Genomic DNA, 24888 nt, shown 5'->3' with positions numbered 1-24888 from the left:
TACTTTTGAAACAAACCTCACCAAACAAGATCTTGGTTTCAGAGGCGATCCTAACTTTTTGCTCTCTCTTGAATGATGGATAAGTTCATTATAAAGAAAATTTTAGCCTGAAAAGAGGCAATGAAAGAGAAGAAATGCAGGACAGCTTAAGAGAATATAGCCAAGCAGAGGATTGGTTTGGTGTTTTTTGTTGTCTCTTTATTGAATAGTGTATTCTCTGCACAGTCTTTGACTTTTTAATGTTTTTTAATTTAATTTAATATGACTTTTTAAGAAGTTGTCGAGCTATGGAGCCAACACCACCCTTTTTACCTGGACCCTTGGCTGGGATCAGAGCCTTGCTTTCGTGAGGAGATGGAAGGGAAAGGACCCAAGGGACCTTTGAGAAGATTAAGAAAGATCCTCTCTCGTCCCCTTCCCTTCTGGTGCAGCAGCCTAAAATGCTGGTCTGAATAAAGTGCCTTCCATATCTATCTTGCTGGAGGAGATGGATGGAGGGGCCAGTGGTCCCAGCCTTGAGAGGCCCTGAGTAAGGGCTTCCTCCCCTTGCTTTGGTTTCCCACAGCTATTGGTCCACGTTGGCTGCTTGTTTGGGGAGGTACCAGGAGAATAATCTCAGTAAATGCTAGTCATCCTTTTTTTTTTAAGTAACAGATTATAGGTTCCATAAGAGCAGAAACTATCTTTTTAAAAAATCTACGCTCAGCACAGTGTTGTAAACATAGTCAATGTTTAAAATATAACCACAGAATGAGGTATTCAATTATTTTTCTTTTCTGTTATGGACCAAGCCTCAAAATTAAGTGACTCAGCAATGACTTTTCCTTAAGTATATGGCATGTCCAGAAGAGGTTCTCTAGATAGGCTTGGTATCCAGACCCAGCTACTTCTTATCTCGCTCTGGACTCCGCCTTCAACTGTTGACATCGGAATTTTTCTCTAAAGGCAAAGGGAAGGCACTCAAACTTCCTGTTTTCCCCTTCATTCTCCTGGGTGAATTTTAGTGTATGCTAAAATGTGCTAGGTCACCTAAAGAATATCTAAATAGAAATACAAATAAAAAGAAAAAAAGAAATGATAAATATGAGGAAATGGCTGAAACATTCGAAGTATGATATGAACTGATATCCAATGCAATAAACAGAACCCTGGGGAAAAAAAAGAATATCTAAATAGGAAAGAGGATAAGTTACACCTAAAAGTTAATACACTAAATACTACTGATACAGAATACACTAAAAATTAATAACAGCCTACACTTCTAAGCACGGTGTGGTAAATCACAACGTGTACGCAGTGTGGAATCAGAGGAACTGGTTCCCAATCCTGCTTCTGATGCTTACTTTGAGTGATTCACTAGGTCCCCGTGGACCTCAGTTTCCCCATCAATAAAATGAGAATGGCTGGACTAGCTGGACTTGTGGAATCCCAAGTAGAATGCTCTTTCTACCAATTCCAATGCCTAATGCCTTTGTAATATTTTATATGTTGCTCTTAATGCATTTTAAGAAAGACACCGACATACTTAAAGTATCCATGATTTGGTAACAGGTGAATATGATGAAAATCATGCTGTATGAATATAATGGAATACTTCTGTGCTAGAAGAAATAGCAGTAATAATAATATTTATATGGCACTTTCAAGTTTGCAACATGCTTTAGAAATATTAGCTCGTTTTATACTCACAACAACCCCAAGAGATAGGAGCTATTATGATCCCCATTTTACAAATGAGGAAATTAAGGCAGACAGGTTAAGTGACTTGCCCAGGGTCACATGGCTAGGAATTATCAGAAAAAGCTCATTGTGTGCTTTTTGTTACTGCATAATATAAAACTGTAAGTTCAATTTAACACGGTAGTGACAGAATTGGCTATGCCCCTTACTGAAGTCTTTTCCTTCTATTTTTAAAATGTTTTATTGGTGCTCTCTTCTTTTTGTTTTTGTATGTCTGTCATTGCCCATTAACTCAACTGCAAATAGAAGACTTCCCTTGTAACAAATGAAGACAGTCAAGCAAAACATTTACACATTGGCCACATCTCAAAATGTATGTATCATTCGGCACCTTCATTCCAGTGCCTGTGCGGAGGGGCGGCAGGAATGCTTCCTACATCAGCCTTTCTGAAGTCATGAGTACGCGAGTCTGGCATCTAAAATCGATCTGTAAAATAAAATCTTTATTAAAAAGAATCGCTAAGAAGGAGCAAAAGTCGGCCCAACTAAGAGAGCAATTCCCCAACAGGAAGCCAAAGGATATGAAGAAATGCAAATTATCACTGACCATATTATTCAAAGAATCACAGAAATGCAAATTTAAGCTACATCTCACTCTCGTTCATTGCTTCATACGGCTGTAAAACGGATCCAAGCATTCTGCAAAATAATACAGAACTATATGAGAAAACTTAATATACTGTTCATGGCCTTCCTTATAGCCAAGAATCCTTCTAATGGATATATATATATATATACCCAAGAACAGTTTGATATTCAGCAAAATTTCCATGGCAGCAGCACAATGAATAGTATAGAGAATGGCTGAAAAAATGTGGAACATTCATGTAATCAAATATTAACGCATCACAGATGGAAAAACTTCCAAGAAATCTAGTACTGGATGTGTATAAAATCACACCCAAAAAAAAAAATAGATCCAGCAGAACAATAAACACAATGCCACAACAATGTAAACCAATCAATCAACAAGTATTTATTAAATAAGTATTACTAGAAGAGTCAGGTAGTACACTAGTCCTTTGGGATTCAAATACAAAGGACAAACATGACCCCTACTCTCAAGGACCTTCCATTCTATGGTTAGAGATAACTTGTACGTACGTAAACACACACACACACACAAATACAAAGGAGTGAAGGGAGACTATCAATGGGTGGAGATCAAGTAGGGTATTAGGTAGAAGGTGGTATGTGGGATCTGTTTCAAGACCCCCCCATTTGGAAATAAGTAGGAAAAAGAAAGTCCAAAACGATGGCTGGAAGGAAGGAAGGAGGGAAGGAGGGAGGGAGGGAGGGAAGGAGGGAGGGAGGGAGGGAGGGAGGGAGGGAGGGAGGGAGGGAGGGAGGGAGGGAGGAAGGAAGGAAGGAAGGAAGGAAGGAAGGAAGGAAGGAAGGAAGGAAGGAAGGAAGGAAGGAAGGAAGGAAGGAAGGAAGGAAGGAAGGAAGGAAGGAAGGAAGGAAGGAAGGAAGGAAGGAAGGAAGGAAGGAAGGAAAAAGAATCACTGAAGTTTTCATCATTTAAAATGCATAAGCAGACAGTTTGTTGAAAGTGAGATGTCGAATTTATTATAAGTTATAGGAAAATAAAGTAATACAGAATAAAGAGTTATAGTTTCATGTACAATCTTTTTTTCTTTTCTACTATGTATATGGAATTACTCATTTTATTGGTTTGGTTCAGAACTTTTTAAATCTTAAAAAAAGATGGTATATGAGCTATGTCTTAAAAAAAAAAAAAGCTATGAGATGTAAGTAGGAAATACATTCCAGGGAAGGAGGTTACAGCCAAAGCAAAGGCACAGAGATCAGAGATGGAGAACCATATTTGAGGAACAGAGAGAAGGACCAGTTTGGCAGGATGGTTGGGAGTAATGCATAATGAAGTCTGGGAAGATAGGTTAGGATGAGGGTATAAAGGGCTTTAAATGTCAAACAAAGGAATTTTTATTTTTCCTGGGGCAGAGGGGAGTCACTGGAGTTTACTGGACTGTAGCATGGCGCAGTCAGATCTGTACCTAAGAAAATCGGGCACGTGTGTGCAAGGTGAACCACAGACTTGGAGCTGAAAGGGACTTCAGGAGCCAATGAATCCAGCCCCTTTGTTGAAGATCTGAGAGACGGAGAGTGGCCGGGATGAGACTGCCAGTATCTGAGGTAGAACAGACACCAAGCCCAGGGCTTTCCTGACTCTAGAGCTGGTGCTTTTTTCCACAAGTGGAAAGAAACTTTAGGTGGGGAGAATACTTGAGAAAACGAAGATGGCGGCTGTATGAGTAGAGAAGGGTCCCTGGCAAGTGATGGAGATAGAAAGCGCAAGATCTGGCAAAGGGTTATTCTAGCTCTGGAGCATCGAAGAGGGAGGATAGAGGAAGATACCTAAGAGACTAGAAGAATGATGGTGCCTTCAACAGAAATACAGATGTGTTGGGGATGGCAGGTTTGTAGAGTTAGAGATGTCTCCAAGACATCCAACTGGAAATGTTCAAGACAGCCAGTGCTTATAGGTCTGGGGCTCAGAAGAAAGCTCATGAAGCCCAGGGGATCTGCGGGGTCACCCGGACAGAAAAGGTGTGGAGACAGAAAGGGATGAGAGCCCCCAGGACGGAGCCTTTGGCGATGCCCACGACTAGGGAGCAAGGTACGGAGGATGAGCTGGCAAATGAGATTGAGAAGGCACATTCAGAAAGGCGGAAAGAAGACCAGGAGAAAACCGTGTCGGAAATCAGGAGGAGAGGGCCCGGGGTCAGAGGCAGCGTGGACCAAGGGGGCTCTGCAGGGAAAAAGAGACCACTAGGCTTGGCCACTATTTGTTTTGGTTGAGCAATGAGGCAAAGAGCCAAACGACAAGAAGACAACATCAAAAATCAGGAAAGCTGAGATCAAAGGAACAAGGTTAATGCTATATTATTAAATTTTAAAACAAATTAAACTATAATAAACAAAAGAAACCTCCATTTCCAGGCCCAACTCGCAGAGTGAGTGATTGTGCATCAATCTAGAGGGCCGAAGCACGGGCAGCTCAGAGTGCCAGGCCTGAAGTCGGGAGGATTCCATTTTGCCTAGACAAAAATTTGGCCTCAGATACTATCTATGTGACCCTGGGCAAGTCACTTAACCCTGTTTGCCTCAGTTTCCTCAGCTATAAAACGAGGGGCAGAAGGAAATGGCAAACCATTCCAGGATCTTTGCCAAGAAAACCCCAAATGGGGTCCCAAAGAGTCAGACACAACCGAATAACAAGAAGAATGCGATGGGAGTTCTTCACTGGGAAGTCACTGATAGAATCAAAGAAAAGAGTATCAATAAAAAAATTAACCTAGTGTTCCCCACCTCACCAAGCCCTGAATATTACTACTGGAATACTCATAGTTATGCATACATAGCCCATGTGAAAAAGCAGTCTGTGGTATTGAATATGTGAAGATATGAATTTACTACGGCTTTACCTGACTGGACCTAACAGGCCTCCTACCATCACTTCTCAACTTTTGAGCTCGTTAAAAATGCGTTAAAGCTAAATCAGCTCAGTCCCATGACTTCAAATTGTTTTATTACCATCAACATGGAAAAAATAGAGGATGTCCTTGTATTGGGAGGCTGCCGAGCGCGACGGCTCCACACCAAGGCCTGGCAGCAATCAGCCGGGCGCTTGGCAATGTTCAGGTATGGCTTTCTATCAGGACCTCTTTCAGAGGTTCCCCCTCAGGAGAGCGAGCCCGATTGACGGACGCTTCCATTCCCTAGCGAGGGGCCGAGAACAAACGTACAGTCTCACGAGCTCCCTGAAAACTCGGAGCCGGCGGGGCTTAACCCGGAGCGCTTCCTTCCCGCCAGCCGGGTTTGAGGGATTGTCCGGAATAGCGTTGCCATTCTTTCTAGGAGATCCATCCTTGAAGGAGGATGCCCACATGGTGCCGGGCCGCCTGCAGAGTGCGCGGGTAAGCAGGCAGTGGCTGCGAGGTGAAATACCAGACAGCAGGTCCTAAGAAGCCACGCCCGAATGCTCTACAAACCTGGGCGTGGCTCCGGCGCCGCTCCTACTATCTGAGGTTTGTCTCCATCTGACTAAAATGGAGTCCCAGAGGCGCTGGGAGCCACAATCTCACGGCCGGCGGACTCCACCCACAACCCCTCCGCCGCTTACTGGGTCTGTAGGATTTTTTTGGTAACAAAACATTTTGTAACCAAACCTCCTGGTGATGGGGCTCTCCGAACTCAAAGGCACACGCGCGACACACACACACACACACACACACACACACACACACACACACAGCGGTCACCAACACCTGGAGGCGCTTTCTTCTCAAATCCAAGTCATTGATGTGGTCAGTTGAGCAGAACACCACAAACCCCAAAATTAGAATACAAGCTGACAAGGAGATTTGAAGGATTTGACGGCAGATCGATGCTACGCTAATGGTCATGAACCCTCCCACAAGTAGACTCGCTGGGCCATCCCATAACCATTGGTTTAATTTGGGGTTTGGGTTTTATAAGATAAATATAAAAATAAATAAATAACTTATAAAAATAAATAACTTGTCAGCTCCGGGAGAGGGGAGGGAGAGAACATGAATCATGTAACCATGGAGAAATACTCTAAATAATTTTTTAATTAATAATATGGAAATATGTTTTGAGTGATAATACAAGTATAACCCAGTGGGATTGCTTGTCAACTCCAAGAGGAGGGAGGAAAAGAAGAGAAGGAGACAACATGAATCATGTAACTTTGGAAAACCTATGTGTTAATTTGTGATTAAAATAAAATAAAGAAAATAAATAAATAAATAAATGGCTGTGAGGCCGGAAGCAGGATATTGCTGGAAGAGCAAGGAAAACTGCACTGCCTTGCACTAATCAGCTGAGCAGGACGAGAGAATCCCTCTGATAAACTTCGAAGTGCTTCACCCATCCAAAGACCTTGGGGTAGAGGAAAGCAACATTTCCTGACTAAGTATTCTTGAGACGCTGGAACAGATTGTGAAGAACTATGTATCATCTCCTGCTTCTGTCCCTAGCTGCACGCCTTTGAGCAAGTCACTCTCCCTCTGAGCCTAGTCTATGAAACTGGGGAATTGGGCTGGGGGATATCCGAGGTCCCCTGCCAGCTCAAAAATTCTAAGGCTCTCTGATTGGGGAATCTCTTTTCCAAAATGACGCTCTGACTCAGAATTTAAAGATGGCGGTGGGAGCCAGCAAATGGGACCTCAGAGATGCCACCGACTTATAAACCAAAGCTGCCACCGAAGTCTGGGCAGAGAAGCTGTCCCCTCCGACGTCCGAGTTGCTCTTTGCTATCCCCTCCAAATCTCACTGCATATCAGAGACTGCACACCGCCGGCTAACCGAGAGTGATGGGCGCTGTAAAATACTAAGAGGTAGCTCTGTTTCTAAATGTTAGTGATTGAGGAGGTCAAAGCCACACAAAAATGGGGAAGACCATATGGCTTTCTCCTCTTCCTGCCTCATAATACATACTCTTGCCAATAGGCAAATACACAGGCAAGTACTGTCAAGCCTCTTTGTAGTCACGGTAATCATGGTTAGGTTTCACGGCGTCCCTTCTTCAAGTGTTTCTTAGAATCTATTTTTAAATTAAGATTAATTTTATTTTCAGATTTTGTTGCTAATTCCACAACACATCTTGAGAAAGGTGTTATAAAACCAAGATTAAAAATACTTCCTCTGACAGGTAGCCCAATACAATAACGGTGGAGTTCTAAATGGGAAAGCAATTTGGAATTTCACTCATGAAAACACCAAATCCCCATGCCCTTTTACTGGATATAACCCTGAAGGAACTCAGAGGGGGAAAATGATCCAATAAATGGGGAAATGTTTGCAGCAGCACTTTTTCTTAGTAAAAAAACTGGAAAGGAGAAAACCATGTTTCAGGAATCTCAACAAATTGGAGTTTATGAATATGACGGAATATGACTGTACCCAAAACAACTATCAACAAGGAGAGGACACAGGCAGACTTTAGCAGAACCAGGGAAATAATAGACACAAAGACAATGACAACAAAATAAGTGGAAAGACCGAGCCTGTGTTATACCAGCCAAACCTGGCTCCAAAGAAGAGTGTGCCTTCCTTCTCTGCAGAGGACATGGCGGCCAACCTTGATTTGAACACTGATTTTCCTCAACTGCTTCCCCACAACTTTTTTTTTAATTTTTTGCTGAAAGGGATAGTTCCCTGAATGGGGGACGGAGGAAGGTCACATACTGAGATGAAGGTGACGTAAAACCAAAGACAGCAAGTTTTTATAAAAGTAATACCAGCTCTAGTCTGTCCCAACGGGAGGATCTGCAGACGAGATCTGAAGGTGCACCAGGACTCTTCTCTGATTTGCTCTAGGGCCCTTCCATTTCTCTGGGCCTATTAAATAAGAAATTTGGGCTAGATTTTTTTTTTTAAACCTTTACCTTCCCTCTTGGAGCCAATTCTAAGTACTGGTTCCAAGGCAACTGACCTTAAGTCAGGCAATTGGGTGGGGGGTCAACAGTCTGAGGCCAATCTGAACTCAAGACCTCCTGTGTCCAGGCTGGGCTCTCTATCCACAGAGCCACCTAATTCCCCCATGAACTAGATAATGTTTCAGATCATTTCAACAGTAACAGGATTCTATATTATTTTAATACGCAGATAAATAAATTTGCCTTTAAAATTGAACTTTTAAAGAAATTAGGATTTACATATTCTTAAGTATCAAACTACTGAGAATTTCTGATTGTTTTAAATCTGGACTAATAAAGAAGTATATAGGATCAGTTTTCAATTCCTCCTCCTCCTCTTCCTGCTAGGAATAGGGAAGATTAAATCTGATATAAGCTTTTCTGATTTTAAGAGGAGAAGCCTAAAGGAAAGGAAGGATTCAGCAACGTGGAGGCAGTTTTTTCCAGATGCGAGGTAACAATACTCTTAAGTGTAAAGGTTATTGCTTTCTACAATAATTAAAACATCACACAAGTTGCTCCTTATACACAAAGCTGGAGTCGCCTTACAAAATCAGAACTGGAGCCAGAAAAGGCCTGAGAAATCTTCAAATTCAACCATCTCATTTTATAGAGAAGAAACCTGAGAGACCCAAGTGACAGGTCAAACCTGGGTCTTCTAACTCTCGATTCAACATTTTTTTCACCAACAAGGCAGATTTATCACTTCAAACTTTCTACTTGAGGCCTCAGGATTGTCAGACATAACAAAGATGGACACAAGTTTTCATTATCCTTATATAATTGAACCTATAAGGAATTACAGGATGAACTATAGTCAAGAGTGGGTTAAAAAAACAGGTTGACCATTGAACCAGACATGGTACACAGCATACAATCCTACAACTAGTAGTGTGGTGTTTGATAAACCCAAAGACTTCATTTACTGGGGAAAGGATTCATATCTGACAAAAACTGCAGGAAAATTGGACAGCAGACTGGTAGAAATTAGGTTTAGACTAGCATCTCCAACCATACACCAAAATAAGCTCCAAATTGTCTTTGATATTAAAAAAAAAAAAAGCACACACCATAAACAAATTAGAGCAAAGAAGAAATTATCTTTCAGATCTAGAGGAAGAATTAACAAATAAGTGAAAGGGAAGATCATAAAAATAGATAATTCAGGTTATATATAATTGAGAGATTTCTGCACAAACAAATCTAATGCAGTAAAAACTAGAAGGTAAACTTATAACTGGAAAATATCTTTCCATTGAGTTTCTCTGATAAAGGTCTCACTTCCAACAAATACAACAAACTGATTCCAATATTTACATTTAAGAGCCATTTCTCAATATATTCATGGTCAAAGGAAAAGAGGCAACTTTCAAAGGAAGTTATCAACAACCATATAAAAATACTCTAAATTACTATATAGAGAAATATAAATCAAAGCAAATTATAGATTCTATCTCATACCTGACAAAATGACAAAAGAGGAATATAACAAATGTCAGAGGAAAACAAGTATGCTAGTACACTGGTGGTAGAGTTGTGAATCAATCTAGCTATTCTCAAAAGCACTTTGGGCTAAAAGTCAGAAAGTTACCAAATTGTACATATCCTTCGACCCATGTCTATACCCAAAAAAAATTCAAAGGGGGGGGGGGGGGTTCTACATGTAAAAAAATATTTTTGTAGGAATCCAAAACTAGAAACTAAGAATTTGTCCTTCTATTGGATGACTAAAAAAATTGTAGTATAAGAATATAATGGAATATTTTTGTGCCATAAGATAAAATGAAATAGGCATTTTTAGAGAAAGCTGGGAAGATCCTGATAAATTAACGCAAAACAAGGTGAGCAGAACTAGAAGAACAATTCGTGATAACAGTATCATAGAGGAAAACAACTCTGAAAAAGCCTTTTAACTGCTAAATCATGAGTCTAAGAGGAATGAAGATGAAACATGACACTCATCTCTTGACTTAAATGCAAAAAGAGATACACATTTTCAGACAGAGCTAATGTGGGAGTCCGTTTAGCTGGAATATATAAATACAAATCGAGGGTAGCACAGTGGACAGAGTCCTGGACTTGGAGTAAGGAAGATCTGAATTCAAATCTAGTCTTGGTCACTTACTAGCTATGTGACCCTATGCCAGTGACTTAGCCTGTCTGACTTGGTTTCCTTGACTGTAAAATAGGGATAATAAAAGCACCTATTCCCCAGGATTATCACTAAGATTGAGATCATATTTATAAATTACTTAGTACAGGGCGTGGTACATCATAAACATTACATAAATACTAAATTATTATTATTAATTTAATGGAAGAGAAGGTTATTGGATGGGAAATTGATTTCCTATCAATTGAATTCAAAAACATTTGTTGCTTGAAAAATAATTAAGTGAATTAAATAATAAAATGAAGGAGTTTGCATTTTTTTTAATTGTCAGCAAGGGATTAATATTTCTTTTTGTTTGTTTTTTGTTGGGTTTTTTTAAACCCTTACCTTCCGTCTTGGAGTTAATACTGTGTATTGGTTCCAAGGCAGAAGAGTGGTAAGGGCTAGGCAATGGGGGTTAAGACTCTTGCCTAGGGTCACACAACTGGGACGTGTCTGAAGCCAGTTTTGAACCCAGGACCTCCCATCTCTGAGCCTGCCCCTGGATTAATATTTCATTTCTAATTTCTTTGGAATTTTTTCCATATCAACTTCTATCTATTTTGCTTTGCTTAAATTCTTACTAAAATGAATCTGCATTCTACCTAAACACAGTAACCATGTTAAGTAAGAAAGGACGAGCCAGGACAAAAAGAAGACAACTTTCCATTCAACAAACACTCATTAAGAATCTACTGTGTAAGGGGGGCACTGGGGGGCTTAGTGAATTGAGAGCCAGGCCTAGAGACGGGAGGTCCTGGGTTCAAATGCGGCCTCAGACACTTCCCAGCTGGGTGACCCTGGGCAAGTCACTTGACCCCCCTTGCCTAGCCCTTACCACTCTTCTGCCTTGGAGCCAATACACAGTATTGACTCCAAGACGGAAGGTCAGGGTTTAAAATTAAAAAGAATCTACTGTGTATGGAAAATCTTTTTTTAAAAAATAAAATTAGAATTATATTTAAAATACATATATAGCCCAGTGGAACTGCTTGTCAGCTCCGGGAATGGGGAGGAAAAGGGGGAAGGAAAGACCATGAATCATGTAACCATGAAAAAATATTTTTTAAAAAAATAAACTATAAAGACTCTACTGTACCATGTGCCACACGAGGCAGGCGTTGAAGAGATGAAGGTGAAAGAAAGCATCACACTTTCCTTGCTCCTCTCAAGAACGTTACACTCTATTTCGGGAATAGAAAGAAGGAGAATTCTTTGGTCAGGGTGCACCCATGGGTGCAGCTGGCTCTTCCTTTTAAGTGGTGGAAATCTGAGAAGAAAGCAAAGCAGGCTAAAATCGAGCAAACACGTTAGCCAAATCGCTTTTTGGACCAAGATGGCCGCTACCGCGCAGGAATACCGATACACGTGGCAGGGAGGGAGTCGAAAGGCTCCCTGGCTCCGAGGTCCGGGACGAGGAGCCCGGAGGGCCTTCGGGCTCCGCTGGAAGGAGCGATTTTGCCCCGTCCTACAGGCAAGTCCTCACCAGAGATGGGGTGGGCACGAGTCCTGTGGGGAGGCCAAGCCAAGAGTCCTGCGAGAGGAGGAAGGAAGCCAAGGGGAGCGCGGGAGCCTTCCTGGAGAAAGCGACACCTGAGCTGAGCCTGGCTGAAAGGAAGGATTCACCAGGCTGACGAGCGAAAGACAGACAGAGGTCAGGAGCAGATCAGGAAGCAGCTGGGCTTCGGATTCAATGAACATAAAACAGGCGGAGGAGGCCGCATGAAATGAGACCATCAAGGTAAAATAGAGGCCAGACCTCCGGGAGGGCTCCGAATGCCAAAGACAGTGCGATCCAGGAAGGCAAAGGAGTGACTTGAGGAACACGTGTCAGGAAGATCATTTTGCATTAAATGTAGGTTGTGCCTAATGAGTCATGAGTGGATTACAGAAGAAAATCCCAGTTTTGCAAAACAGGTCAAGGTAACTAACCAAAAAAGTGCCTCCGTTGACCATCAGAACACGCGAAAAAAGACAGGAAGGCGCCTGAAGACGCCTCCATTTTTTCTGAAAGAATCTGATCACCTAGAAAGAGGGGGAAGAACCTGCCCCAACAGCTAAGGAAAGGAAAGCCACAGAGCCACCCCAAGGGGAAGGTGGCGGCAAGGTCCGCTCGACAACGTCCCAGCGGGCCCAACGTTCAGGAACTGACCCGTCGCGCTCTTCCGATCTGTCTTTCGCTCGTCGTGTTTTCCGTGTTCTTCCTCACCGATGTGTCTCTGCTGCTCGGGTGACGATGGCACTTACAGCCCAGGACCCGTCAGCGGCTCCCTTCGTTAGCCACCTCCGGATCCGACGGACGCTCGGACGCTCCTGGGACCACAGCCGAGCGTCTCTTGTGCCCAGACCAGGAGCTTTGCCTACAAGGTCACCTCATTCTTCTCTGCAGTGTACGCAAGCCAGAAGCTCACTGTAGAAAGGCGTTGAAAAGCTAGAAAACCTTTCCCTCTATTTCCCCACACGCCTCCCCATGGCACGATGGACCGAGCGGTCTAATGATGGCCAGAAATTGAGCAGAGGGCACAAACGTCCCACCCCCAGGAGGAGCCTCCTACTGCAGCGATCGCCTCTGTTCACAAAGAACTCCTCGGCCCGACCACTTTGTGCGGCCGGTTTGTCTTACAAGAAGAGCCGCCGACACCAACAGGTGAACAAGCCCAGCGAGGACTTGTCCAGGAGGCTAACGGAGCCTCTGAAGTTCACAGAAAGGATCTCTGCCCCTCTCAAGAACTGCTGATCATTAGTATGTCGTAAGGACACAACTTGCGGACACCATTCCCGGCCACCTCCTCTGAGAAAGACCCTCCACATCCCCAGCCTTGAACCAGACCAAAGCCCGGCTGCCACAAGTGCGTGGGAAAGCGGGGCCCCTCCCACAGCCCCCGTACACGGGAGCCCTCGCCGCCGGCCTCCCGTCAGACACTGATCTCCAGGAATCCGCCGCTCCCCAGCTCCCGCTCCCCTCCTCCCCGCCAGGATTCCTGCTCTTGGGCTACTAGGTCGGAAGCCTCCTCCATTCACCGGCGGCTGCCTCTTGCTTTCGGCTGCCGTCGTCCTCCTCATCATGCCGTGCCCAGAAGCCCGGCACAGGAAACCTCACCGCTGAAGCCACCCGCACCGCATGCGTAGCCTCTCTAATTGCAGGGCGGAGGCAGAGCAAAAGCTCCCGCAGACTTTATTTAGAGAAGGCCCCAACTCCCAGGCTCTGCTCTTCCTGTGCCACCAGCTTCTGGGCTTGGTGTCGGCTCCAGCAACATTTTTGTCCCGCCCCTGAGCGGGTGCCCTTTGGCCTTCCTCACCCCTTCAGCTTCCTTTTGTAGATCATCTTCCTCCATTCACTGTAAGCCCCTCGAGGGGAGGGATTGCTCCTCTGTTCTTGTTTGTGCCCCCAGCAGCTCGCCCTGTGCCTAGGCAGTGCCCGGCAAATGTCTCTTGGGACAGTTTCCTGGTTTTCTGTCCGGCTCCTCCCGCCCATGCAATGGAGGTAACTGCCAAGGTCTTCTCCCGTCTCATTCTCTGAATTCTTCAGCTCTCCAGGAGTGGATTCAGTGCCAACTGCCTAACGGGCCTCGTGACCTGGGGGTCCTCTAGGTATGGGGCCCGCGGCCTTTTCTGAACTCCCACCCTGTTTCTACGGAGGGCCCCCGCATCCCTCCAGGTTCCATCCTCCGTCACCCTGGCTTGTCTAGCCTATGGAGAGCTCTCCATCCAAGCCGCCGCACCTCCATCCACTACTGTAATGATCTCGCTGTATCCAGCCTCTTCCCCTTCCAAGCTCACCCTCCGCACACGGGGGGGACTCAGAAATCTTGCACGGCTTCCTGGACGCCGTATGAGCTCCTCAGACTGGCCCTTGAAGCCTTCGGCGCTCTAGCCCCTCCACCCATCCGGACTTACTTCCTAGTGCTCTTCTTTACACATTCTAGGTCCTAGCTAAACTGCAGGATTAGTGATCGCTCGAATTCAGCCATCCCGTAGCCAGTCGGCAGGGCTCCAGCCCACAGCTCCATCCGTGTGTCCCGGAAGTCCGTGGCTTCTTCTGACGAGGATGCCTTTCCTCGTTGGTGCTCTCTTCCTTGGGAAGTTTACTCTGTCTATATGCACGGATCCTCCTTCCTCCAAGTAGAACACAAGCCCCTTAGGGGCAGAGACTACATCCATTGTTATCTTTGTCTTCAGCACACAAATTAAAAAGATTTAGGCTTATCATTCATCTTAATGATTCTCAAGTGTCTTTTAGTCACTTGAACTATCTATATGGGGCAAGGGGGGGGTGAGTACCCAAAATACTAAATGTAATATTCCAGAGGTAATCTGACCATCGGATGTCCAGAGTATAAACTATTTTCAGTTAAGAAATCCAAGATAAAGTGGCAGATGACTCAGTAGTGTTTCCAAATAAAATCAAAATTTTAATTAAACTGATGAGCAGCAAAAATATAATTTAGAAGCTCTAAAAACTCAAGCTACTAAAAATGATCTATCGAGGCCTTTATGACTGTTAATGAAAAAAATAGTCCTTTAAAAACAAAAGTATCAAAATTATGTTTGCCACCTATAATAAATGATTTTATTCAACTAAGAAAACTAAAAGTCACCTCATCAGGATCTCCTATATAAAAGTCAATCAAAAAATATTTATACATCCATGTTCCCAAGCAAATTTGGGATCACAAGAGTTTCAAGAATTAGTAACATTTTAAGAGTTATTACCAAAATTAAGTCTTCTTTGGGTTGAAAGAGACGTTATGGGTCATTTCACAACAACCTCCCAACCGATGATGGAATGTCTTCTAACAAATAAATGTCCAGCTTCTGCTTGACCACTTTCAGTAATGGAGAACTCATTACTACTTTGCAAGGAAATCTATTGTTTGGCTAGCTCTAAAATTTAGAAAAGTCTTCCTTATACTGAATCAAAATCCAGTTCCCAATTCAGCCCTTTGAAGAAAAAGCAAATAATCCTCCATTATATGTCATTAACGACTTCATAAGCAGTTGGGGGGGGGACATCATTTCAAACAAGTTTTAAGGTATTAAATGACAACAAAATACAAATGAAAATAAATTCCAAAAGTGAATGGTAAATTTAGGGAAGGTGGTGCTTATACCGCATGTTTTCAGTAACCACTAATTCTCAGATTTTTAATGTTTTGAGAAACCTTCAAGTTTCAAATTTCACTGGGCGGCTTCAAACACATTCGAATTTCATTCCGAATCAGTTTGTGATGAAGTCAAATATTATATGCAAAGTGCTATATAAATGTTAGCCATTATTATTACCACCAAAACAAATAAACTTCATGAATCAGTAAAGTTGACTGAGTAGAAAGATTTCTTCAATATTTAAACCTGGAAGGCCTCAAGTTACTCTGCTTTTAATCTTATGTTTAAAGGCACTTAGGAGAAGAAATATTTGAAAAGGAATTACTGTCCAAGTATTTATTCATGAATTCATTTCAGGAAAAGAATAAAAGGGGATATCAAGGTGACTACTTATTTCTTCAGCAACACCCCCTTATTACGCAGGCCAGGAGGAGGATGCTCGATCCACTGTGTCTGTATACAGAGACATGTTTTATAAAGCACGATGATCAGATCTTGTCCTGCCCCCATGGGGGTCATATCGTAATCCAAAACTTGAGCTTGACTGTGCTGCGATGCAACTCTCAAACAATGCCTTACATGCCATTGGAGGCTTCTGAGTCACACAGGATATCAAACTGTCCTCACAGGAACAGCTTTCACAATTTGGGGGCAGGAACAGAGAACCCAGAAGGGCAGCACCTGACGCTGGCCGCGGCCGTTGCCTAACTTCCTTACCTCCTAGCCAGAAGCACCACAGGCCCGCAGGAGGGAGCCGAGGGAAGGGAGGAGAGGAGCTGTTTTGGTGCCCGATCGCTCCCTTTTCCCCCTGGCTGGGCACAATCACGAATGCCACGAAGCGTGCAGGGAGCGCGTCCTTGCTCCTTTGCATTCACCCTTTCAAAAGTTCAAGAACGCACTCCTCCTGACCCGCTGGGATCCATTAGTACCAGGGAGGAAATAGCTGCCTGGGCGCTAAAAGGCCAGCAGATTCTTATCGGCTTCCAACTGCAGTCACCATAGCATTTCTCCATCTGCCCTGGGCACAATGAGGCTTTTACTTTTTTTTTAAACCTTTCCCTTCCGAACCCAGGAGCTCCCGTCTCCAGACCTGGCTCTCTGGCCACTGAGCCGCCCAGTCTCCCTGGAGGCTTTTCCTTTGGACACCTCCTTGGCACCTCGACGTCTTCCCTCATGGCAAATGCCCATGGGGCTTTCTGAACGGTTAAACGGCTAACTCTAACTCTTAGCATCTAAAAGAAACTGTTTTAGAAGTCACTTCAGTCCTCAAGGGGTCCGCTATGTCTGACGTCACAGGAAACGGCACAAATGAAATGGACAAGTCAGAGAGGTAAGTTTCTCCAGAAGTGTCGTCTAATGATTTCTACAATGCTCCCGAGCAAAGTCCATTCTAGGGACTGACAGCATCTGCCGAGGAGTGTGGGCTGAGTTCAGATGCTGCCTTGGATGCCACCTACCCTTGCCTGCCTCAGGATCCTCTTCAGTAAAGTGAGGGGCTGGGCCTGGATGGCCGCTGAGGTCCCTTCCGGCTCTACATCTCCCTCTAGGATCTGCTAAATGCAGGTGCTTCAGGTTCTGCCCTCGGGCTCCCCTCTCAGTGCCTCTACACTTCTTTCCCTTGGAGATCTCGGGCCATCTCACTTCTACACCTCGGATGCCCAAATCTGTCTTTAATATCATCTCCCACTCTCCTGAGCTCTAGACCTCCCCCCTCCTTTTTTAAATTTTAAATGTTTGTTACATGAAGATTTCCAGGCAGCTCCTCCCCTCCCCACGACTGGAAAACGTCATTTGACAAAAAGATACAAGTCTAAGTAAAACTGCACCACGTTCATCTCTACTCATCAGTTCTTTCTCTGGAGGTGGACAAACACAAGGCATTCTTCAAACGCTATTTCTGTGGTCATATATTATGTTCTCTCGATTCGTGCAGGTCTTTCCCTGTTTGGTTCTGTCTTTTCATTAGCCCGGACGTCATTCCCAATAGCCTGCTGGGCATCTTTACCTGGCTGTCCCATGAGCATCTCCGAGTCATCATTCTGAGAACTGAGCTTGTCATCCTCCTCCTCCCAAATCCTGTTCTTACCTCCTTCCCCATTCCCATTATTCTATTTATGGAGAATTAACTCTTCCTTGTCTCTGGAGCTGGAATACTACATTGAAGCCCTTCCAATCCACACTACTGCCTGCCTCGTTCCCTTCCCATTCACACTCCCAGGACCTTTCGTTCTCCTCACCTATTCGAAATGGCCTCTTTCTAGACCCTCCCGCCCCCAAAAGCTCTCCCCTCCACTCCTCCATCCCACCCATGGCAGCCAGATGAAGCACTGCTTGGGTGCCGCTCCCAGAGACCCACTGAAAAAAACTAAATTCCTTAGGGTGGCAGTCGAGCAACCCAGGATGCTGGCCTCAACTCCTCCTTCCCAACCTTCTCTCTGTTTGCTCTTCTCCAGACCCAGCTATGCTCTGCCTCTGCCTGCCATGACTTTCTGTGCACTATCCCCTACCCCTGAAATGTCCTTCCCCATCCACATCCATCTCCCGCAAGGCTGCCTCAAATGTCACCCACTAAAAAGTCCCTAAAGCCCACAAACTGAGTACCATCTCTCCCTCACATTAAGCCTTCTCTAAAAAAAAATTTACCGATATTTTTTATTTTCAAATCATCTAAATTTCCCCCTATAAACACTTTTCTTTCCCATCCCCAACTCCCTTCTATCAAACCATCCCTTATAACAAAGAAATTCCCCTTAAATCTTGATGGTATTTCTTACTTCTAAAAGTTACAGCTGTAGAAAGTAAAATGTGATCAGTGCGTACCTAGCACTGCCTCATCCCACTTCATTTCAAAATAACGTCACAAATACTTAAACCAACCTCACAAAATATGTCTATAATGTCATTTAACTGAATGCTAAAAAACTCAGATCAAATAGTCAGCAATCATCCAAGCTTATGTTGATGCCTCAGCAGTGTTAACTTCTCTAGGCCTCCTGCAACATCATTTGGCTTGATGTGTTTCCATGGTGATAAAAATGATATTTAGCAGGGGGCAACTGGGTGGCTCAGTGGATTGAAAGCCAGACCTAAAGATGGGAGGTCCTGGGTTCAAATCTGGCCTCAGCTATTTCCTAGTTATGTGACCCTGGGCAAGTCACTTGACCCCCCTTGCCTAGCCCTTACCACTATTCTGCCTTGGAACCAATACCCAGTATTGATTCTAAGATGGAAGGTCAGGGTTTAAAAAAAATAAAAATGATACTAAGCAATAATTGTTAGTATATATCATCTCCCCTATCAGAATGTAGACTTCTCGAGATCACTACTACATCAAATTTATCTCTCTATCCCTTGCAGTGCTCTCTCTCTAGTGCCTTACCCATAACAGGTGAATAAGATGCTCCGTCTTTATTACATCAATACACCAGTAAAAACTTCCTCTAGCACAATTATTTTTTTCTTAAACTTCTAAAACATTTGACGGTGGTGAAATGGATCTAAGCAAGAGGGAGAAGAACATGGCAATTCTAGAACATGATCCTAAATTAATAAACAACTACTCATTATTCTGCTGTGGTACTAAATGAACTAAATTACACTGTTATCTATAGCCTGAGAAAAACTATTTTTTATTGCTAGGACACTGAAGATAGTTTTTTACACCTATCTGGAATATATAAATTATACCCCAAAAAAAGTGTTTTCCTTCCACGGAGGCAGCTTTAAAAATAAAGATGGGTGAAGAGGGCTAGGGTTATCACTTAAACTAAAATATTCACCTTCTCAACTGAATTAGATAGGTTAGAATTTCTTCATGGGAATTTCTACTTTGTTCACAGGAATCACAGGATTTAGAGCTAAAAGCCACTTAAGAGATCATTTTCTAAGTGAGAGACGTCGAGGCCCAAAAACATAAAAATGGCCCAAGGACACACAGGTAAGCGACGGACGGCGTTCCGACTGCATCCAGGACTTTCCGATGCACAATCGAGCCTCAGACATGAGAGAGCTGGGCCCTGCCAAAACTGACGCACCACCTGTGGACCTGAGATAGCAACTGGATATGGAGAAGCTTTAACATTCTGCGGTTAAATTCAATTTAAAAATGGAGATGATGAATTCTAGAAAGCGGACAAGCGATAACGAGGCAGGGAGCTTTCAGACAAAGATGGCTTTGCCCGAGAGCCTTCCACCAGCCAAAATTCCCGATGACTTACAACGTGAAGTTGTTGGTTTAGTTGGTTTACAACTGGCATCCTTAAAGGACTATATCAGGAGTAAGAAGAGTGTCTCCTCCAAGAGTAATAAATCAGCTAATACATATCTTAATCGTGTCGATCTCTTTTGTATCCGGTACATGTCTCATCCCAGCTCGCGCCTAAGTTTCTCAAGGCCGGGGAGATGGGTATCTTTCAACATCCCACAATGCTCAAGCATCATTCTGTGCATACGGGAGATAATCAAATTTTCCTTATTAAAGTACTTTTAATACATCAAAATGCTGGGGAGAATGAACAACTCTGCAAAAGACTATCACTATTTTCCATATTTTTTATTCTTGTTAAGTTGAAGAGAAAACTTATCCAACAATACTTCTAAAAATTCAGAGGCATGTATCCATATTTTATAACTATACACACACACACACACACACATTTGTGTATGTATGCTTTAAAAAAAAAAACCTTACCTTCCATATTAGGATCAAGACTGTGTACTGGATCCAAGGCAGAGGAGCAGTAAGGGTTAGGCAATAGTGTTTATTGACTTTCCCAGGGTCACACAGCTAGGAAGTACCTGAAGTCACATTTGAATCAGGACCTCCAGGCTCTAGGCCTGGCCCTAATTCACCTAATTACCCCATATATATGGGTTTTTTTTTTTCAAATGTGTTCCACATGAATCATGTAACCATAGAAAAAATTTAATTTTATTTTTCAAAACTGTGTTCTAATTGTACAAAGTCTTTGCTGGATATCAAGTATAATGCCATGGACTAAATCACTATTTAATAAAAATACTTATGATGATGGCCTCAAGTGGTCAATGAAATAGACATTTTTAGGGATGAAAATATGCTTTCTTTTGCATGGTACAGGGCAGGGGCAGGGTACCTGTTCTGGAATCAGAGGATATTAGTTGGCATGCTGCCTCTGATGTATACTATCTGTGTGACCTTGATCAAATCACCTAAGGTCTGTGGGCCTCAGTTCCTTCATCTATAAAATGGGAGAGCTGAGTTAGAATACCATCGAGATCCCTTCCCACTCTAGCTCTATGGCCCTATGATTTTTGATCCCAAGTAGCAGGAGGATAGAAAAACAAAGAACAAAAAGATGATAAACAGGGAATCTAGATAAACATCTGGCATCTTTCCTTCCATGAACATAAAATTCAATCGATGAAATGCCTTTTATTTGGTGGGGCTGATTAGGTGGAGAGAAGAGAACAGAAATAGAGCCTGGCTCATTAATCAAGGAAACTCCTGATGAGGAACCTCCCTTGACCAATGCAGGTTGGAATATTCCTGGAAACTAAGTCATAAAGAGGTACTTGAAACCCTAAAAGGTGGCATGGCTTACCCAGGGCCACCCAGTGTGTCCATGTCAGTGGCTGGACTCAAACCCACATATTCATGGCTCCAAGGCCTGTTCTCTATCAGATTTGCCCCTCAGCAGGGAAAAATAAGGTAACAAAAACAAGAATATAACACTCTGTACTATAGAAAAGTGAGGCATCCTGGTGAGTGGCTTTTGAAGTTGAGAGTCAGTAAAACTTGGCTTTACAATTCCAAATTCAGTACCTATTAGTTGGGTGACCTTGTTAATCTCTCTGAGATTGTTTACATATTTGCAAAATAGGGATTATATCAGTAATGCCTCAAAGGATTTCAATGAAGTGATCTTGAAAATGCTATCTGACTAGCATAATTATTATTGATTGAAACATTTAGTTTACTAGATTCTATAGCAAATTCATTAAACACAGACTTTTCCAAAAATTTTCAATAATTTTTACACTTGATATAAAGCCAAGTTGTCCGTCATCAAAGTTACCTGTCTCTTGCCACACAGAAAGAATCCCAATTAAAAGATTTAATATGACCTGAAAATCTTAAGTCATAAAGTCAAAATAATGATATTTAAACACCAGTTATCATTAAGGGTATATTATAGCAATAAGCGCAAATGCAGAAACACGCCTCACAATACTCTGTGAGCGTTATCAAGATCCCCATGACCATATTTTACGTAACCATGTTTTCCACATATTTTAAAAGTCTTAAAAACATAAGCTAATGTAACTTACCTAAAGTAAGTTGGCCAGACCATATAAAATTCCCCATTTTTTACTTAAGACTAAAAAGCTAGGCAATAACAAAACATTTATGTTTAACAATAGGCAAATATACTTACATCTTTTGCCATGTTACCAGATCCTTGAAATCAATTCTTTAGATGTTCACTCTCCAGAGAAGAAACAATAATCTTCTAGTAAATAAAAGGGCAAAAGAAGACATAAGTTTAGAGAAAGATAAGGGTTGGTAAAATATTGTATCTGAAGTCTAAAATTGATACATTTCTCCCTCCAAAGGCAATGTACTTCCTTCAAAGCAAAATGCACTTTGGGATATGGGATCTCTCCCCTTCCAAACGCATACATGTATTCGATCCTGAATGAATCTACAAAAGCAACTTGGCTACTTCTTTTAAAAATAATTGGGAGGAGTGACATGTAATAGACCAATGTTGGCATCTTACACAAACAAGATCTACACACTCTCCTTCCCCCAAACCACTAACAATATCTTGAGCTCATTCCACTCCAAACTTCTAACATAAACTAAGAAACACCGCCGTCTCCCCAGAGAGCCCGAACATGACTAGGAAGCACATTGGACCCCCTCCTGAAGGGCTATGATGGACACAGAGCATGCATGCCAACTATAGCCCATACATATACATGCAGGATGGACCACCCCATCCTTCCAGTAGGAACACAAAAATGTACACGAGAGCTATGTGATTGCCCCTCCCCCTCCAAAAAAGCAGGGGGGGAGGGGGGACTTTGCCCTACTCTAGTCCCAGTTGCTAGCTCCACTGGCCCAGCCCTGAGCATGCTGATAACTCTGACAGGTGTGTTTCCAAGGGAGCTCTAGGGTTAAAGCAGGAACTGCTCTCAGCTCACAAAGCAAGCCCCAGTCCAGGATCCACTCCACGAGCCCCAGGTCCATCTGGGATCTAGATCTTCCTGACCTGTCACTAGGCCTCAGAGCTGCAGCCCGGGAGGGAGACCTCCCCCCCCCCCCCCCACTCCGAACACCGGAACTCGGCAGAGAGCTCTCCACCCTGCCGGGCTCTTTCAGCACCCAGGCTGGTGGAGGGGCTGCCCCAGGCTCTCACCCGCCCGGGGTGTCCCGCAGGGAGCTGGCCCGCAGCAGGCCTGAGCTACTCCAGGCCGTTGGGGCTCAGGGAGCTGGTGGCGAGTCCCAGGCCCCATGGACAGACACAAGCAGCAGCTGCAGCTGCAGCTCAGCCGCCTGCCCGGCCTCGCCGGCCTGTGCCTCCCCCCACAACCTCCCCTTAGACCCGGGCACCACCCTGGCAACAGGCGCCATCCAGACCCTCCCTGGTCGGACCCGCTCCCCAAAGAAGGGGAAGAGATGCTGATGGGGTGATGGGGAGCTCGAAGGAAGCCTACCGCCCCCAACCAGCCAAGGCTTCCCCCCACCTCTTTACGTCCCATCTCGGAGACCCTTCCCCATCTGCAAAGGCAGAAGAGGGGTGAGCGCCCCAAAGCCTCCGTCCTCGCTGGCCTCCTCTCGTTTTCCCCCTCCCCCTAGAACCCCAGAAATTAAGCCGGGGGTCAGTTCACCTGAAGACGTCTTCCTCCCCTCCGTGCCCTCCCCACCAAGCCAGGCCAGGAGCGCTGAGGAGCCCCGGAGCCCACCACCAACTGCAGCAGCTACAATGAAGAGGAGCAGCAGCGTGGAGTGGGGGGGGGTGGGGGGTATAAGGATGGGAACGGGGGGAAGGCAAGGTTTACCCACTGCACATGTGCAACACACACATACACTCACACACACACAGAGCACCAGGAAAAGAGACCCGAGGAGACACCAAGCCGTGTGCACGGCGCCCACACACAGGCGAGGCGAGGCGGGGGGCAGGGCAGAGGGGGGCCCGCCCAGGGGACCAGACCGGCCGCACGGGTTCCCCATCCCCCGCGGCTGGCCCTGCCGGCCAGCCTCAGCTCCCTGACCGCCCCACCACCACCATCCCAGGCCGATACTAACTCTGCAACTAACCCCCCACACATACTCAAGTCTCCAGCTGACCTGAACCATCCCCCAACTCCATCCTTCCCGGGCTCCAGAAGGAACCCCCCCCATCTTCACGCATGTGGCTCCAAACCCAGCTGCATCCTTGCACCCCCCAACCCCTATGCCAAGCTGCAAGGCACCCCCCTCCAGGGCCCCGCGTGGACGCGCACACGCGCCCCCAGCCCGCGAGGCAGGCTCCGTGCCCCACACCTGGTTTGCCCGGGTCCTGGCGCCCGCACCGCGGGGGGGAAGACGGGTTGGAGGTGGAGGGGGGGAGCTGGAGATGGGGAGCGGGGCAGCTCGCGGCCCCGCCGCTGCAGCCCCCGCGCTCCCAAGAAGGAGGGGAGAGATCACGGGGGAGGGGAGTAGATTCCGGCAGCTCGGGGGCCGGACTCGCTTTCCCCAACCCCCCTCCCCCCCGACTTCGCTCCCACTTCTCCCCACAATATTGGGAGAGTTGGCCGAGGGGGGGATAAAAAAAATTGAAACTTACACTTTGTACTGGGAGCGTCAAGCCGGCGTGACGTGCCGGCAACGCGGTGACGTGCGGCCACGAGCGGCCCCATAGAGACTGGCCCAAAGTGTCAGTTTCACCCCCGCGCGCTCCGCCTCGGGGAGCCGGGCGCGCCTGCGCGACTTTTTCGCGCCTTTGGCTCGCTCCCTCCCTCGCTCCCGCCAGTTCTGCTCCGCCCCCGCGCTGAGGCTCCCGCGGAGGGTTCGGTGTGTGTGCGTGCATTTGTTGGTGTGTCTGGGTCTGCCTGGGAGAGAGCAGAGAGCGCGGGAAGCGCGCGGCGCGAAAACGTCAAAGTGGGAAAATTAAGGCCGCCCGGATACCGCACCCGGGAATGTGCTTTGGAGCAAAGAAAAAAAAAACACCGGGAGAGTTCAGGCTCAGCGGGGCGCACCGATGGACTACCGCACCACCTGCGAGCCCCGCGTCCTGCTCCCACGCCTCTGCCCCCACGGCCTGCTTGCGAGCCACCTCCATTACAAACAATTCCATGCATCCCCTAATGCCCGCCTTTAGTGGCCGCAATGAGGTCATCCGGAAAGGAAGCGCAAGGAGAGCTGCAGGCCGTGCCACTGTATCTGCCGGCCGC

At 45.1% G+C, this 24888-nt stretch overlaps 1 protein-coding gene across 8 annotated transcripts in view; it reads right to left on the bottom strand.

The window, feature by feature from the left end:
• The window catches only part of TFDP1 (transcription factor Dp-1), a 112132-nt gene extending 87704 nt beyond the window's left edge, over positions 1–24428 (bottom strand). The window contains exons 1-2 of one of the 8 annotated variants that reach the window (XM_056807563.1): positions 24282–24428; positions 21882–21956 (exon numbers count right to left, since the gene is read on the bottom strand). In XM_056807563.1, coding sequence (XP_056663541.1) covers positions 21882–21893 — 12 coding nt within the window. In that variant the 5' untranslated portion in view covers positions 21894–21956; positions 24282–24428. Of the gene's footprint in view, positions 1–21881; positions 21957–23340; positions 23589–23803; positions 23954–23998 lie in introns of those variants that run through there. The other 7 variants (XM_016424901.2, XM_007501240.3, XM_007501239.3 and 4 more) reach the window with 7 other exon arrangements.
• Positions 24429–24888: the final 460 nt, after the last annotated feature.

Source organism: Monodelphis domestica, chromosome 8, assembly GCF_027887165.1.
Source record: "Monodelphis domestica isolate mMonDom1 chromosome 8, mMonDom1.pri, whole genome shotgun sequence".
Lineage (NCBI taxonomy): Eukaryota > Metazoa > Chordata > Mammalia > Didelphimorphia > Didelphidae > Monodelphis > Monodelphis domestica.
This window is presented reverse-complemented; position numbering and strand designations above follow the sequence as displayed.